The sequence below is a fragment of the Mobula birostris genome, chromosome 17 (genome assembly GCF_030028105.1).
Source record: "Mobula birostris isolate sMobBir1 chromosome 17, sMobBir1.hap1, whole genome shotgun sequence".
In the NCBI taxonomy this organism is placed as follows: Eukaryota; Metazoa; Chordata; class Chondrichthyes; order Myliobatiformes; family Myliobatidae; genus Mobula; species Mobula birostris.
In genome coordinates, this window is record NC_092386.1 from 53,347,608 (window position 1) to 53,366,697 (window position 19,090).

Genomic DNA, 19,090 nt, shown 5'->3' on the forward strand with positions numbered 1-19,090 from the left:
AATGGGAGTTTAATTTGAAATGAAATTAATTGTGACCAAATACAGCATAGATTGTATTGCTAGAAAACAATTCTGAGTGCAAACCCATTTTGGTTGTTCATGTGTCAACAAATTTTTAAGAAAGCTTTTTTAAAATTTACTTTTTCTCCCTCTTCCCCCCCCCCACAAAATCCAATAATTTGCAAATTATTGGATAGTGATTTCTAATTTTTGCAAGGATAAAAATCCTCATAAAGCTGTCAAAGCGGTTGCCTGAAATAATTTTATAGCATGTTAGATTGTTTAGTAACTCAAATACGATTACAGGTATATGTGCTGCAATTTGCTGAAAGGCAGACATCACACTACATGATTATGTAACCTTTTTCTTTATTGCAATAATGTACAAAGTATCATCTTTAATACTCTTAATGTTAAAATAATTAGAAAAGCAATTCAGTGAATTATAGTACAGTTTATCAAAATCTTTCAGTCCGCTTCTTTGGGTAGATCACCCACTGGGGAGAAAAACAGCTTTAACAATTTTGCAGACATATTTAAAACAAAAGACAAATACACCATCAAGTTTTAAAAAGAACCCCTTAAAATGCAAAAAGAATCATTGATTTACACACTATGAATAAATTAACAAAATCAAAATTCAGCCATTTTTCCTTGTCACTTGCTCATTAGCTTTCTTCAAAAAAAAAGGTTAAATACAGTGTATGGTGCAATTTCACAATTGTGAATTGTGTGAATGTTAGTCATCAATAAGGAGTTACAGGAAGTTTTAAATTTGGCTACAAACCATTTTAGAAAAGCAATGGGAACACTTCTGATAAGGGTAAATATTTCCTATAAGCTTGGAATGAACACTATTACGATCACTCTTACCTCAGTGATTGGTATTTCCTTTTGAAGATATAAATTGTGAACAGTGGCAGTATAAGATGCACACACAAGAATGCACCCTGCATTTTATAAGCTTTTCTTTCTACATCTTATGCATATATACATTTAGTATATTTATATACTTTAAGTGAATGAAATCTCTTTATTTAGCTGGCAGAACTAAGTAGTACGCTGATTTGAGGTTCAAAATTTGTTCTCTAATTGAACTTGTGTACTGAGTATAAGTAAACGATACTAAAATTAGGTAATCGATTTTTAGAAAAGAATCGTTCCAGAAAGGAAGCACAACAGCCTTTCAAATTACAATATACCTAAACTGTAGAGAATTATTACTCCACTTATGGTCATGTTTACACCTGAATTGAGACAATGTAATGGATTTCAAATGTCATGCATTTACTTGCTACGGGAAAAGGAAAATAGCTTATTACATACGCACTAGCTGCTAGAATACTAATATAAAGCTGCAAAGACTAAGAGCACATCATGGCGAATGTACATTAAATTAACAATACCTTCATGAAAATTATTTGGCAATTTTTAAAATTTTAATTTTAAAGCACAGAGACCAGAAAAGATATGACAAGCAAAAGCAAAATGCCTTTGAGAGAAAAATAAACGCTGTGACTAACTTTTTCATGAAAGTAACCTATTAACTTCGAGAGCCAAGTCAAGGTGACTGGATGCAGTTAAGACCTTAGCAACACTTGTTTCCACAAAGCAGGAAATGCCAGTTAAAATCTTAGCTTTTCAGATTTTTCTTAATATTCCCTTTTCAAAGTATTATGCAGTTTAAAAACTTGACAAGCACAACTAGTCTTGCTCAAGCCTCAATGTTACAACCATTTGAGAACATTTGCACAGGGTGAAAGGAAGTCAAATTCCCAGATTTTCATATGTGGACTTGGGAAATATTGAAGGGGGGTATTCTTGGCAGCCTCCATTATAAACTTCCCTGATAACAACAGTCAATCCTCAAATTTAAACCTCCTGTCATTTTCCACAATTATGTTAGTAACTTTAAGTTTCTGCCAGCGCATCTCACAGCACAGAAACTGGGGGAAGAGAAGGGCAAACTAAGGGCAAGTATTGCCAAAGAAAATTAGGTATTTAAATATCAGGGCCTTGAAAGTGTTAAACTTAAAACACATACAGCCCTGTGGAAGACAAATAGTGAAAGCAGCTTTTGTGACAGAAGGTGCAAGATACACCCTCTGAGAACACCTGTTCATTCTAAAGCACGGACTACAGTTTGTTATTAAACTATTTCATTTATCAACATTCATTATACATAAAACAGGGAATCAATTGAATTTGGTACGTAATTTTTTTTGGAAGGCACCTCAGTAAGGCTGTAAAAGGCTTTCATTTCAACGAAATCTAAGTTGTTTAAAAAAAAGTTATTGCTGCTTTTCTCGTAGCAGAAAGAAAACTTCCTGTGTACAGTCAGAAAAAAATAATGCTTACATTCAAATCAAACTCAAGCAAATTGATAGACCATCAGGGTAAAAATCAAGTAGTTCTTTTGATCCTCAAAAAAAATAAGGATTTCTTCCTCTGTGTGCTTATTTTGTTTTCTATCAACTGGAAGTGGCACACACAAGCCCAGGGCTTCTCACGTTTTCTACTTCCAGCCACTGTAGTAGAGTAATCAGGGAAATGTCCTCTGCTCTTCTAGGAGTAGAACGTAAGCACACTCTGGTGGTTGCCTCGCACTAGCAAAATGGGTGGCAAATCCTTTGAGAGTGTTTCAATCCAAGCCATATACAGTGCACTTGATACAGCACCTTTCCGTGCCACTGGGAGACTCCTAAAAGACAGAAAGGTATTGGTGGAATCCAGAGCAAATTAGCAAGCGAAAATTCTAACTTGTTGAAAAGACTGCTTGATTTGAAAACTGTTTGGAGATAAATCTAGATAAGTGCAAGATGTTGCACTTTTGGAGGTGAAATGATAGCAGAAAGTATACAGTTAATGGTACACCACTTAAAAGCATTAAGGTACAGAGGGATTATGAATCAAAGTGCATAATTCACGGAGTGGCTACACAAATCAGCACGGTGGTAAGGGGGGCATATGGAATGATTGCCTTCATTGGTAGTAGTGTTGAGTAACGAAGTCACAAAACTTTAGTCAGACTACACTGGGAGTACTGTATGGAGTTCCAGTTGTCCAATATGGGAAGGATGTGGAGACTATGGAGAGGTTGCACAAGGAAATTACCAAGGATGCTGCCTGGATAAGATGGCATGAGCTCTAAAAGGTTGGACAAATTTGGTCTCCCGAGAGTGTTGGAGACATCATAGGTTTTTAAGATTATGAGAGACATAGACAGTCAGATCTTTTCCCCAGTGTAGAAATATCAAACACCAGAAGATATGCTTTTAAAGTTGGGGGGGGGGGAGAGGTAGTAGGGAGGGAAAGAGTATCATGCAGAGAGTGAAAGGTACCTGGAATAGGTCATTAAAAGTAGTAATGGAAGCAGATAGCTTGGTGGAGTTTAAAAGACTTTTAGGTAAACACATAATATGAAAGAAATGGAAGGACATGGACGATACACAGGAGAATATTCAGTACAAATTGGCATTAAGATCAACTTAGAATCTGTGGAATATTTATTGTAACAAAGCATTGAACGGTATGGCCGGAACAGACCATTCAACCCACAGTGTTAAGGTCTGCACACTAAACTGTGCCATTATTGCCAAGCTAATCTTTTGGGTTCACCCAAAGGCAAATGCAAGTCTGATCAAAGACTGCAGTGGTGATTTCCTATACATTTTAGTTACTCAATCATGCAATCTGAATATACATTATAAACTTGAAGAGCTAACAGAATCTCTACTAGCATCTTGAATTCAAGATAGTGGCTCAAAGCAAAGGTCCTAGTTAGACGGTTGGTCCTACTTGGCACGCACATGGAAAGGATAGCAGACTAACAATTCCAAATTAAAATTTTACTTTACTTCCAGAATAGAGTTACAATTTTATTTCAGAGCATAAGAACACTGTTCACTATGCAATGGGACAAGTCACTGGAGGAACAATTTACTGAAATCTTATTTAAGAAGCTTGTTTTGTTTACTAAGGATGAGAAATATTACAGCAATTACGGCAGAGCTAGGTTGATCCATAACATGAACAGCGAGGGGTTATTAGGGGTAGGCAGGAATGGGAGACTAAGGGTATAGTTGCCATGATCATGATGAATGACAGAACAGACTTGAGGGATGAAGTAGCCAACTGCTCCCGATTTGTGCATACTTCTGCGAATTAAGTGTTTTACTTGTGGCTTAAGTTTGCAAATTCTTGACCAGCTGTAGTCAATTTGAACTCTTCTGCACTTTGAAATTTCATCGCATTGATTGGAACATTTAAGGACCAGTTTCCCTTCCTTCATTGATGAAAAATTCAAATCTACATGTTTAATGAACGCTATGCATGGTTAGAAATCTAAAGCATTAAATTTATTTCCTAATACCTGTCTTGTGTAAAGTCTCATCACTCGTTACAGGTCATCAGTAATAATTCTGTCACTTACATGACGATGAGGTTAGCAGTTCCTGAATTCTCTCGCAACAATTCGTTCAATCTGATTTGCCGATACGTCTAAAATGAAAAGTTGGTCGAGACATTATTTTAAACACAATGGGGAAATAAATGAATAAAATGCTGCATTACTAGAAAACAATCAGCTCATTGACACAGCAATTAGTGCCATTTCCTCGCAGCTCTGGGGTCTCGATTCAACCTAGACTTTGGAAGCAGCTTGGAATTTGCATTTTCTTAGCAATCATGTGGGATTCCAGTAGGCGCTCTAATAGGTTTCCATTCACATCGTGAAAGGAGTGCTGGTAAGTTAATTGGCTATTGTTTATTATGCTTTAGTGTCAATAAGTAGCCAGATGAACAAAGAAAAGTTGATGGGCATGAGGGAGCAAGCTGCAGGCCTACAGGAAACTAGAGGAGGAATGAAACCAATGTGATTGCTCTGCTCTGACCCAGACTGGGCAGGTTTCTTTGAACAACCCACTGTACCACAAGATAAACTAGCCTGGTAGCTGGGTTCTGGCGTTAAACACATCAAGGGATTCAGCAAATCCTCAGTGTACTGCATGTGATTCAGCACAACACACCCTTACAACAATAATAATTACACATCAAAATCATTCTGTAAACGTCTATACAGCAGCAATGCCAAATTTGTCTCAAACCCACAAAACAAATGAGGCAGCAAAAGGCTGAGAACTGGGGGCCCTTCATCATACTAACCAAACTGGAACCATGGTGCAAATTGAAGACAAAGGAGATCTACTGCCCCGTTGAATGTGAGCCTTTTATGAACTGATGTATGCAATATAAATTAGGTGGTATTCAAAGCAAAACCTTGTATATGTTGGAAAGTTAATACTCTGTAAGATTGGAAAGAAGCTTTGAGTTTTCAAAATAACTGAAACTGCAGTAATTAACTGTTCTTAAAGAGGAGAGACCATTGTAAGATACCATAAAGGTGGAAATGATTTGGGAAGAGCAGCATAGATTACATAGAAAAATTAACCACTTAACAGTTACAAGTTTAAATAGCAAGGTACAGATAGATTTCCATAAATTAGTTCTTAGGAAAGAAAGTGGAGGATCTTAACTGAGAATAATCTTAAGAGTTTTACAAAAACTTTTCAAAAAAGATGAGAAATGTTTGGAACAAAGGAAGGAAACTACTTTTTTTCAGGCAGTGTTTAAAAAAAACTGTTGAATATGAGGGAATTCTGCTTGAGTAGCAGAAGATAACTAGTCCCGAGAATTAATGAAGAAAAACCACAGTGAAAGACAAGTGTTCATACTAATGATTTTAGTATTGCTTGGCTGAAAACAGATTAAATGGTTTGTTACAAATCCAGAGACCACAGCTTCAGAACTCAAAGAGTTACATAAGCAGATTCAATAAGAAAAAAATAGTTTGCAATATAGTGCAGGACTAGGATAACAAGCTTGAGCTCCTTTGTTACTCTTAAAATCGTGATAACCAGAGGACTCATGAAACACTATAAGAGGCTGCTTATGATCTGAGTGCAGTTTCCAAGTGGGTGCTGGAATTCATAAATTTAATTTTGGTCATAAAATTTGGTCTGATGATCTGGTGGCTGTTTCTGCTGTGTCTCAGTTCCCAAGTCTAAACAGAGCAAAAGTAAAATATTTCAAAAGATTCAGAACCTTCATTTTGTAAATCTCAAGCTCATTATCTGTGATCCTCCACGGTTCCTCCGCCTTCATTTTCTCATACGTCTCTTGCTCTTTGTCATCTTCATGAAGTCTGAATGGTTCAATCATTTCTTCAAAAGCTGCAATACTGTTAAAACAAATTCATTGCAAATTTACCTGATATTTAGCTTACTGAATTTATTCAACCATCAGCCAACTGCTAAAAAAATGCAGAAAATGCACACAAATCATCAATAGCTAAGGACCTGATATTTTTTTAATGCTTTGGAGACAAGAATCTTGCCCCACTTCTGCAATCATTGGCCTACAAATGCCTGTTTTTGCTACTGACCTAGAGGGGGGGAAAATTTCTGTACTTGCCTACTCACAAAAATTGCCAATGGGAACAGGTGAAGTGAAGTCAACCTATCCTACTGCAGAAACCCTGGACAGCTGCATAACAATCCGCACTGTAAAGAGGATTGTGTGGGAAAGAAAGCAGAACAACCAGCCTCCCACAATATTACAATATATAAATGCCAGGAATATCCGTATTTTCAAAAACTTTTAAAGGCTTGATTTTAACTATCCCAATATATAAAGTATCCAGAATTTCCTTTTTTTTAAAAAACTATTTCATCCCAAGAGGAAGTAGGCATTCAGGAAAATCAGGTGGATCCGTACATGAGGTTTGGGAACATTTCGGAGGTAGTGATCATAAAAATAAAAGGTTAGCTATAGAGGAAGTGAAAGAGGAATCCAAAGTAAAAGTAATTAATTAGGGAAAAAATCAATATTAATAGGCTGAGAATGGGTCACACCCAGGTAAACTGAAACTAAAGGTTCATAGATAAAACTGATTAAGGTATTGTTCAGGTATAACTGAAGCATATTCCCACATGGGGCAAAGGAAGAAAGCAAAAACAATTCAGAGGTCCCTGGTGAATGGAGAGGATGACAAAAGAAAAAAAAAACATACATCATACAGCAAGCACTAGCCAGAATCAATCAATTATATTAGCCAGAATCAGATGGATTACAAAAGAATGAGACAGTGAAAATTAAAATGAGAGGAAGGGTACAAGAAAAATTTGTTGCCAATGCAAATAGGAATACAAAAATGGTCCAAAGGCATATTAATAGTAAAATGGTAATGCCTTGAAGAGTTTAGGGGTAAAAATGGGAACTTGCACATGGGTTTTGAGGGCAGTATTAAGATGTTAAGTGAGTAGCTTGCTCCCATGTTCCCTTGGGAGGAGGGCACTTCCAAAGTAATAGAGAAGAAAGAAATAGTTGAAACACCACGTACATTAAATATTGATGTCACTGAAACACTTGAAAATTGGCTGAACTTAAAGTTGGTGCATCAAAATGATAGAATGGAACATATCCTATAATTCTGCAGAAATTGAGGGGTCACTATCCATCATCTCTTGCAGTTCTTTGGATACAGAGTGGTGCCAGAGAACTGAAAAATAGGAAAAGGTACTTTGTTCAAAAAAAAAGGTGCTCAGGAAAGCTCAGCAACTACAACCAATTAATATAACCATGGTGGAAGGAAAGCTTAGAAAAACATTGATCTGGGTCTGGATTAAGGCAAGCCAGCACAGATTTACAGGCAAGTCATTTTAAACTACTACTTTTTTTGGTAATATTCCAGCAGTTCATGGATAGATGGGCACTAGAAAGCTTTTACTGAGGTGCCACAAATGATTTAAACTTAAAGCACTTCAAAGAAAATCAATATTGATAGAATGGATAGGAAGTTAGCTAAGTAACAGATAACAGGCCATGGTGAATGGTCATCCTTTACTGACAGGTAGAAAATATTCACCATGGACAGTTAGGGCCACTGAATTTTCTAAATGATCTAGAGTTGGAGGTCAAAGTCGCAATTTCAAGATCTGTAGATGACAAATCTTGGCAATATTGTAAACTACAGAACATAGTTTGGGACTTCAAGTATTAAAAGGCTAATGGAGTGGACAGAGTTTATTGTGGAGAGACATGAAGTGATAAAATTTATCAAGAACAATAGAAAAAAAGAAAATATATAGAACTGTGGAAAAGTCTTAGGCACGTACATACGCGTGTACACATGTACACGCATATGCCTGTCTATGTGTATATTCACATATAAATACGTGTCTGCATGCATATACACACCGCCTATAAAAAGTATTCGCACCCTTGGAAGTTTTCATGTTTTATAGTTTTACAATATTAAGTCATAGTGGATTTCATTTGACTCCTTTTGACACTGATCAATGGAAAAAGGCCCTTTCATGTCAAAGTGAAAACAGATCTCTACAAAATGATCTAAATTAATTACAAATATAAAACACAAAATAATTGATTGCATAAGTATTCACGCCCTTCAAGTCAGTATTTAGTAGATGCACCTTTGGCAGCAATTACAGCCTTAAGTCTGTGTGGATAGGCTTCTAATCAGCTTTATACACCTGGACACTGCAATTCTTCCCCATTCTTCTTTACAAGACTGCTCAAGTTCTGTCAGATTGCATAAGGATCATGAATGAACAGCCCTGTTCAAGTCCTGCCACAAATTCTCAATTGGATTGAGGTCTGGACTCTGACTTGGCCACTCTAGGACATTAACTTTGTTAATTTTAAGCCATTCCGGTGTACCGTTGGCTTTATGCTTGGGGTTATTGTCTTGCTGGAAAACAAATCTTCTCCCAAGTCACAGTTCTCTGCACACTGAATCAGGTTTTCCTTCAGGATGTCCCTGTATTTTGTTGCATTCATTTTACCTTCTACCTTCACAAGCCTTCCTGGTGTTCTGCTGTGAAGCATCCTCACAGCATGATGCAGCCACCACTATGCTTTACATTAGAAATAGTGTGTTTTTGATAATCTGCAGTGTTTGGCGTAGCATTTAGTCCGATGGCCAAAAAGCTGAAATTTGCTATCATTAGACCATAGAATCTTCTTCAAGCTTCTTCCACATGCCTTCTGGCAAACTCTAACCAAGATTTCATGTGTTTTATTTTGAACAGTGGCTTTCTCTTTACTACTCTCCCATAAAGTTTGTACTGGTGAAGCACCTAGGCAACAGTTGTTGTATGCGGTTCTCTATCTCAGCCACTGAAACTTGTAACTCCTCCAGAGTTGTCATGGGTCTCTTGGTAACCTCCCTCACTAGTCCCCTTCTTGCACAGTCACTCAGTTTTTGAGGACAACCTGCTCTAGGCAGGTTTACAGCTGTGCCATATTCTTTTCATTTCTTGATGATTGAACTGTACTCCAAGGGATATTCAGTGACTTGGACATTTTCCTGTATCCATCTCCTGACTTGTGCTTTTCAAAAATCTTTTTGTGGAGTTGCTTGGAGTGTTCTTTTGTCTTCATGGGTGTAGTTTTTGCCAGGATATTGACTCACCAGCAGTTGGACCTTCCAGATACAGGCGTATTTTTACTACAATCAATTGAAACTCCTTGACTGCACACAAATCTCCAAAACCAGATCTCCATTTAACCAATTATGTGAATTCTAAAACCAACTGGCTGCAGCAGTCGTATTTTGTCTGTCCTATTAAAGGGGGGTGAATACTTACGCAATCAATTATTTTGTGCTTTATAAATGTAACTTAGATCACTTTGTAGAGATCGGTTTTCACTTTGACACGAAATAGTATTTTTCTGTTGATCAGTGTCTAAAAAGCCAAAATAAACCAACTGTGATTCAATATTGTAAAACAATAGAACATAAAAACTTCCGGGGTGGCGGGGTGGGCGGCGGGGGAGAGAATAAGTTTAAAGGCACTGTATGAAACAAAGTAGAATACGTTATCTCAAAAACAGAGCAAAGGATGTTGGGAACGGTGAGGATGCAGTGCCACAGGTGGGGTATAGTTTTTGCCGGGGAGGCGGGGTGGATGGTGGACCCAGACATTTGCAGAATACTGTAGAAAAAAGGATACTGATCATTTTTTCTTTCTTTTCAAACCTTTTTATTGTATATATGGGAAAAATAACATGAGTACATCGAAGTAACAACACTTACAATGCCTCAAAAAAAACCATTATCTTAAAGATTGAAAACAAAATTTTGTGATAACAAAAAAAACCTACTAAGCAGAAAAGTGAGAAAAAAAAAGAGAACCCATTAGGTGTACAACCCCAGAGCCATGCGTCATACAAAAAGATTCTAAAAAATAAACATCAAACCGCCAGCAAGAAAAGAAAATATACTAAAAAAATTTACAATTAGATCATGGAAAAATTCTATCAATTAACTCAAATGATAATAACGAGCAAATGAGCCCCATCTTTTCTCAAAATTAAATAAAGGTTCAAAGGTTCGACTTCTAATTTTCTCCAAACTAAGACATAGCATCACTTGAGAGAACCATTGTGAGAAAGTGGGAGCTGATGTGTCCTTCCACTTCAACAAAATGGCCCTCCTAGCTATCAATGTAACAAATGCAATAACATGTTGGTCAGACACAGAAATACCATGAATATTTTGAGGATCTATTCCAAAAAGCACAGTTATTTATTAGGTTGTAAATTAATTTTAAGTGCTTTAGAAATTGTTGAGAAAACCGACTTCCAGAACTGTTCCAATATAGAACAAGACCAAAACATATGTCAGTGTAGCTATCTCAGTTTTACATCTATCACAATGACTATCAACATTAGGAAAGGTTTTAGGAAGTCTCTCCTTTGTCAAATGTTAACGATGTACAATTTTAAATTGAATCAATGAATGGCTAGCACAAATTGAAGAAGAGTTAACCAACTTCAATATCCGTATCCAATCCTCCGTCATAAAAGTGAAATTAAGTTCCTTTTCCCAATCCTGTTTAATCTTAGATAAAGGACGCTTATCCCATCATAATAATAAATTATACATTCTTCCAATAGAACCCTTAATCAAAGGATTCATACTCATAATAGTATCTAACAGGTCAGCCTCCAATATGTAAGAGAAATTACTTAAATATTTTTGTAAAAAATATCTAACGTGAAGGTATTGCACAAAGTGTGAGTATGAAAGAGAATATTTATCAATTAATTGTTCAAAGGACATCAATCTACCTTCTTTAAATAAATCCAAAAAAGAATTAATACCTTTATTTTTCCAAAGTAAAAAAATTGGATCACTCAAAAAAGGCTTAAAAAACTAATTTCAGTAAATTAAACTACAAAGTTTAAATTTTTTAAAATTAAAAAAATTGCAGAACTGGAGTCAAATTTGTAAAGAATACTTAATCACAGGATATAGGTTTAAATTAACAATTTTACCTAATTGCATAGGTAACGGAGCTCCCAATAACGAGGTTAAAGAAAACTGTTTTACAACTTTCAGTTCCAGGTCTACCCAAATTGGCAAATAACCTTCAATGGGATGAGTTAATAACAGGTTATATTGTGAATGAAGGTCCATCCTTTGTTTACATGAATCAGTATTGGGGGAAATTGCATAAATATTATCTAAATCTTTAATTTGTTTTGAAATTCTATCTAATTCTGCTCTAGTTTGTCTTTTTAAATTTAGCTGAATAACAAATAATCTGACCACGTAAAAATGCTTTAAATGTATCCCATATGACTAATTTAGACATACCCCCTATATCATTAAAAAGAAAAAATTCTTTTATCTGGGTTTCAATGAAACTGACAAAGTCAGAATTTTGCAATAATGTCTGAGACATGTGCCAAGGTGGGCGGGCAAGAGTGACATCATCAAATTCAAAAGACAAACTCAGAGGCGCATGATCAGATATAGCAATAGCATCATATTCGCAAGTTTTAACACTAGGCAAGAAGCGGGGATCGAATATAACATAATCGATCCTCGAATATTTTTTATGAACATGTGAGAAGAAAGAATATTCTCTATTATCAGGATGAAGATACCTCCACAAATCAATCAACCCAAAATCAATCAAAAAGGAATTAATAAATGATGCAGATCAATTTGGAAGTTGCTGACTGGTTAAGCTCTTATCAATCACAGGATTTAAACAGCAATTAAAATCCTCACCCATTATGAGCATATATTAATTTGTCAGGCAGTAAAGCAAATAACCTTTTTAAAAAAAAGGATCATCTAAGTTAGGACCATACAAATTAACCAAAACAACTTTTCTGTTACAGATTGTTCCTTTTAACAGTTAAAAATCTACCATTAGAATCTGATTCAATATCCTCTTGAATAAATATATTAGGTTTAATGAAAATAGACACGCCTTTTGTTGTACTCTGAGAAGTAGAGTGGAATTGCAAACCATACCACCATTTAAAAAATCTATTTTGATCTCCCACCCTGATATGTGTCTCTTGAGCAAAAATTGTATCAGCTTGGAATCAGTTAATAATTTTAAAAGTCTTCTTTCGTTTAATAGGATGATTCCAACCACATACATTCCAACTTATTATATTAATCCGTTTGAACAGCATACTATAATTTCATTCTACTTTATACATACACAGAGCACATACCAATACAGGATGATCAAAGATGGCGGTGATGAAGAATACAACCAAATAAAAAACACGCATGCTCCGGAACCACCCAATGGGGAAAAACTCCTAACTCTAAACCCACCCACGCACACCCGGAAACCTGAAAGAGGCAAGCGATCTACGATAGAATTCAAAGCTGCTGACTGCTCTGTCTGTGTTTTCTTTCCCTCCCCGCAGTTAGTAAAAAAAGTAGAGTGACCTTGTGAAAAAGACAATAAAGTCTCAGCAAAGGTATTTACATTCCATCGACTAATAAACAAGAAAGAACCAAAATAATGTTATCTCTTAGAGAGAAAAACCAGCGCCATGTTTAAGTTTAATATTAATTCCCTAAAAAAGCTTTAAATTCAATTATAAGCTGTTATAATAAAACAGAAAAAAATATAAAAAGCCCTATTAGTAGGAAAAAACTGCCAATTAGCTACCAAGTATTAAATTAAAGGAACAAATCGCCTTATCTTCTTCCCTCAGTCATAGAATGTCCAGAGATCATTTGAACAGAGATACTTAAACCATAAATCTTTCCTTTTTATTTAATTTTATTTTTATTTGGATAAGGAATTCACAAATATGTACTTTTTTCACACATATAACCTTTTCCATTTTTTTATATGTATAAAACTACAATTATTTATACATGCTTAAGTACACATTGAGATGATATAAAAGGAAAACAAACATTTAAATAGATAATAAAGGAAAACCAATAATATGCAATAAAAAACAACACTCCGTCTTTTTTAATTAGTCTCTCGATGAAATATACAAGTGACCTTCATAAATCTTCTTTCCAAAATGCAAATAATATACAAATAGCCAAACAGCCTTTCAGATGGATCATTCAACAGAAGCGTTGGTGACAGCGGCAGGTAAAGCCTGAACAAAATCCAGTGCAGCTTTTGGATCAAAAAAAGTACAAGGAGGAGAATTAGCAGGGAAAATTTTAATTCTTGTTGGGTACCTCAGAGACGGGAAAAGATTTTTATCATATGCTTGTTTCATTACCAGGGCAAATTTTGATCTTTGTTCCATTATCTCTCTTGGATAATCTTCGAGGGAGCGGAGCTCAGATTCCATAAATCTAAAAACTCTGTTTTCTTGCCTGTCGCATTATTTGATCTTTAATTTTAAAGTGATGAAAGCAAACCAGAACAGATCTTGGTTTACTAGAATCCTTCGATTTCGAGATAAACGCCCTGTGTGCCCTTTCTATAGCAGGCGGCTTTGATAGGATGGTAGGAAATAAAGTGTGGAAAAGCTTACCAAAGTAAGCTGTTAGATCTCCATCTTCAGCTCCTTCCTGCAGCCCAACAATTCTTATATTCCTTCGTCGAGACCTAGTTTCCAGGTCTATAATCTTATTTTGATATCTTTCCAAACAAGTGGTAGCTTCAGACAACTTTTGCTTAGTTATCTTCAATTCCTCTTCGTGTGAAATAACTTGAGTTTCCAGGTCTTAAGTTTTCCCAGAAATGACTTCATTTCATTACTATTCTTTTCCAGTTGGTCTTTAATTGTTCCATTCTGATCCTCAACTGAATTCAGTGTCCGAACGATATCTTCAGCCCACGATGGCATCTCATCAGATCTTTCCTTTTGCACCTTTCCTTTCCCATTACCTTTATCACCAGGTTCAGGTAAATTCTTCCCACTTCTTGTAGACATAGACATATTGATCCCCCTCAAGAATCAACAAGTAAAAATTTTAAATTCAAAGCTTAAACTAGGGGGAAAGAAAGAAAACTAAGAGCAGCAGAAAAATACTGCTACTCCATTGGCAGACAGGGGCAGTCCTCCCAAGGATACTGATCTAAGAGTGATGCTGGTTTGTGTTCAAAATAATTTGAGAACAGCAGAGCAAGATGAAAATTCATACAAATAACTAATTTTGGAGCGTTCTCAAGAGAAGCAGACATGGAAGTTGTCTTGAACACCTACGCTCTGTCCACCAGAGAAAGCAGGATCTCCCAGTGGCCACACATTTTAATTCCACATCCCATTCCCATTCTGACATGTCTATCCACTGCCTCCTCTACTGTAAAGATGAAGCCACACTCAGGTTGGAGGAACAACACTTTATATTCCATCTGGGTAGCCTCCAACCTGATGGCATGAACATCGACTTCTCTAACTTCCGCTAATGCTCCACCTCCCCCTCATACCCCATCTGTTACTTATTTTTATACACACATTCTTTCTCTCACTCTCCTTATTCTCCCTCTGTCCCTCTGAATATACCCCTTGCCCATCCCCTGGGTTCCCCCCCGCCCCCTACTTGTCTTTCTTCCCGGACCTCCTGTCCCATGATCCTCTCGTATCCCTTTTGCCAATCACCTGTCCAGCTCTTGGCTCCATCCCTCCCCCTCCTGTCTTCTCCTATCATTTTGGATCTCCCCCTCCCCCTCCAACTTTCAAATCCCTTACTCACTCTTCCTTCAGTTAGTCCTGACGAAGGGTCTCGGCCTGAAACGTCGACTGCACCTCTTCCTAGAGATGCTGCCTGGCCTGCTGCGTTCACCAGCAATTTTGATGTGTGTTGATGGAAGTTGTCCTGTATCTTTATAAAGTACTGGTCCACACTCATCTGGAATAATGGGTCCAGTTCTGGTCACCACATTGAAAGAGTGAAGGGAAGAGGGAATGGCGCTGTTTCATTCCCAGGAAAGGCGCAGGGGAGATTTAATGGTAATTAATTGTGGGAGTCTGAATAGAGTAGAGAGTAGGAGGTTGTTCCCTTTGGGGAAGAGTCAAAGGCTAAAGATCACAGATACAAAAGGGAAAGGACAGCACAACAAGGCTGGAAACTGAAATGTGCTGTTTACAGAAGTAGTGGAACCACGTTCATTATAGCCTTAGTAAGGAATTTAGGTAAATATAAGGAATTGATGACTGCAGAAAAAGGGGCCAGCGGGTAGAATTTGATGGTAACTTGGTAGAGAACCAGTGTGGAAATGAGCTGAAAGGCCAATTCCTATGTTGTAACCATTTCTTTACTAATAAATTCACCCAGCCTTCTCCATTCAATGAACTCCATGTGCCAGGTATGATCTGATATAAGTTGTTTGGTAGATTCCCCAACACTAGGTTTTAGGGAATCATCACATCTGTGTTACCACAATAGTCACTATGGACTCTATTGTCTGAGCAGAGTCAGAAAAATTACAGTAAGCACCTGCTAGAAACTTGAGAGACTTCATTGTTAATAAGGTGCACTGCATGGGGCAATATATAATCATAAAATTGCTAATTTCTTCACTTACTTCTCTTTGCTTGGCTTGGTATTCATATCACCAAGAACAGTGATGTCTGAGAAATCAATCCTGAATTTGCTAAGTAAAGTGGCCATTCTGAAAGTCAATTAAAGTTATTTGGTTACAAACAGCAAGAACATAAAAAACAACTGATCAAAGATAGTATCCAGTGTTGATTCACTTCAGTAAAATAGCAACTGACCATTACTTAAAGCATATGTTCTTTTTTAAACCCCACATTCCTCCCATACCCAGATCTATTAATCTTGAATATACTCGGACTCAGCATTCATGGTCTTCCAGGATAGAAACGGCATACTTTTAAACTGCAGTCTTTCTCATCCAGGATAACTACATTATACAAAGTAATCCTGCACCTATAGTGCACTTTCCACAAGTGCATCCTTCAGTTAGGATTAGAAATAGAAATCTGATTAGTACTCCAAGTAATTACTCGGTCTACACTCAAGGTTCTGTACAAATCTTAGTTATGTTTTATAAAATGATGAGGGACACATATAGGGTAGACAGTCACAGCCCTTTTCCCAGGGTAGGAGGGTCTAAAACTAGAGGACACAAGTTTAAGGTGAGCAGGGAAACAATTAAAGGGAATCTGAGGAGCAACTTTTTCTACACGGATTGGTGGGTAAAAGGAATGGGCTAGATGGTGGTGCCAGAGGCAGGTGCAACCACAACACACAAGAAACCCAAACACGTTCACGGACATCCAATGCTAGGCATATGGGCTGAATGAAGGCAAAGATTAACATAAATAGGCATCTTGATCAGCATGAATGAGTTGGGCCGAAGGGCCTGTTTTCACTCCACAAATCTATAGACATACCACATACCTAATGTGTTGCCTGTCATCTCACAATGTTTCAGGTAGCTGCACGTCCAGATCCCAATGTATTCCATCATCTAGATTCTGATTGTCTATTTGCCTTAATTCACATTTTCACCATTCTGCCTCTTCTGTTGCCATCTGCCTACCCACATGCTGTCACTTTTAAATCGTTGGGTTACAGTCATTGGTTCTTTAGTTTCCTATTTGGCTTTGTAGCAAAACTTTCTTATGCTCTTACTATTTTTGTTTGTGTAGATTATGAGCAGCAACGATACATATAGAAGCACATATTAAAACTGCAAAATAAATGCAGTCATGAAGTTTCTCCTTTATTATTTCTCAGCAATTTCCTACAGACATTTTAAAATATCGGTACAAATGTTTAAAAATAAAACAAGCTACTTAAAGCACCGCGTACATTAGATAGGGCTCTATATAATCAAAATTTGCACCATTTATGACATCATATTAATCTGGATCCAATTTGTTTCAAGATATTTTGGAATTAGTAAATGGCCCTACTTGTTATTTACATTGTGTCCATGCTCAACTTGAATGTGTATTTGTGTCCTTACCCATACTAACAGATCAGTAATTTTGAAAATAAAACCAGATGTCTGTTAACATCTGTAATCACAGATGCACACTGCATGTTTCATTTTTGCTCCAAATTCAAGATCACTTACGTTCTTCTGTCGTGATCTATTCTGTTTATTTTCCCACCAATGAACACTCTGATCTTGCAATCTTTCCACTTCTTCTTGGTAGTGAGAAGATACGGGATAAGTAAAGTCAGACCTAATAAAGTCAAAAACTGTTGTAATGCCAGACATTTCAAAATTTTCCTTTTCAACTAATTTCCAAAGTAGAATGCAGGAAAGGAGAGAACTGTGGTTTAACTGTTTTCAGTTTATCTGTATATTGAGGAATAATTGCAGAAACTATACCTCCATCATCAAAAAGCCACCAGACGTCAATTGTCCCTTTGACCTGTTTCTTCTGAAACACAGAGCTTGCCTGAAGCAACTTCGGGTCAGTCATGTTCAAAGGCACGGAAGGACCTTTAACCTCTAAAAAGTTTCACAGAAAATTAGGCATATGTCCAAAAAAAAAGGTTGTAATCAAGAGAGTTTAGCATGTTATTTCAAACAGGAAGGATAAAACCAGCTGTACAATCATTGGTATTTAACTGTAAACCAATGATAAATCTAAATAATAAGTATTTTGACCTTTTTCTTTTCCGCCCCAGGAGTAAACAATCCAGGACACTATATCACATACCTGCATATTTGCAATTCTTAAGCAGAGCTGTCAAATTCTCCAGTGCTCCTGTCCATTCCACTACCCCCGCCCCGCCCCCCACACACACTCTAAATTTATTAACATTTTGCTCTTCAAAACTTCAAATGCTGTCAAGCTACCCAAAATACTACAATTTACAAAGGATATATATTCTACATTTTAATGAATGGGAAGATTATAGGAGGACATTTAGTGACTCTGGTTACTGGAAGAAAATTTGAGTTTTTCAAAGGCCATCATAAGTTTATATTCCAAGTACTTAACACAAAAATATGACCAATAGAGAGATTTACAGCATAACCTTGCATGAATCATCTTCCACTAGAAGTAATTTGAAAATTACTACTTTTCATTGAAAGGACCCATGGATGAACTTCATTTTGAAGGGGCGATCTCTGTAAAGTTCTTGCTGTTCCTCCAATGCAAATTTATAGGTAAACCAACAATTCAATCTTAAAGACAAGGGCATGCACATTTAAAACAAAAGGCATACTTTACTACAATCAATTAAGATACAAATACTTTGATAACTGGGAAGACAAACAGTATCTTTGCCTTGCACTATTTAAATGGGAAATTCTGTAAAAGTACACTTGGCTCATCTCTCAAAGATTAATCTGGTGCGTGTACTTCTGTAATTTCCTGATAAAGATACTTAGGCAATTGCTTTCAGTTGCTGATTGCTTTATCAGGATTGTCTTTTCAACACTAGTCCAATCTCCCTTGATAAACTTGCTTTAAAATAAAACTGACTTAACTACCATCACTTGATCTGTACACCATTATTGAAAGGCAATTAAGAGTTGCGTAAACGAAGCACTCAACCAGGATTTGCACAAATTTTAAAGAATCAGGTTTAACTAATAGAAGGGAGAGATGGGGAACGGCAAATAAACATACATGTCCGGCATTAAAGCAAAATAAGAAACTAGCATCCACAATGGTACAAATAAAAAGAGCGAAATGGAATTCTGGTTTCTAACACAACTTAAGTAAATATTCAAATAAAAACAAAAGATGGAGTTGCCTGCCTTTTTTCAAGAGTGGCTGTGTTGACGCCTTGCCATCATCTTCTTCATCTGCATTATAGCCAAAATAACCAATA

General features: G+C 36.6%; 1 protein-coding gene across 2 annotated transcripts in view; it reads right to left on the bottom strand.

Annotated features, from left to right (window-relative positions):
- Positions 1 to 361: 361 nt before the first annotated feature.
- slc12a2 (solute carrier family 12 member 2) overlaps positions 362 to 19,090 on the bottom strand; it is a 224,029-nt gene continuing 205,300 nt past the window's right edge. For both annotated transcript variants that reach the window (XM_072281724.1, XM_072281723.1), the window contains 7 exons: positions 19,017 to 19,064; positions 17,631 to 17,753; positions 17,370 to 17,481; positions 15,846 to 15,932; positions 6,103 to 6,238; positions 4,433 to 4,500; positions 362 to 2,701 (listed from right to left, as the gene is read on the bottom strand). In XM_072281724.1, the coding sequence (XP_072137825.1) occupies positions 2,566 to 2,701; positions 4,433 to 4,500; positions 6,103 to 6,238; positions 15,846 to 15,932; positions 17,370 to 17,481; positions 17,631 to 17,753; positions 19,017 to 19,064 (710 nt within the window). In that variant the 3' untranslated portion in view covers positions 362 to 2,565. The remainder of the gene's footprint in view (positions 2,702 to 4,432; positions 4,501 to 6,102; positions 6,239 to 15,845; positions 15,933 to 17,369; positions 17,482 to 17,630; positions 17,754 to 19,016; positions 19,065 to 19,090) is intronic.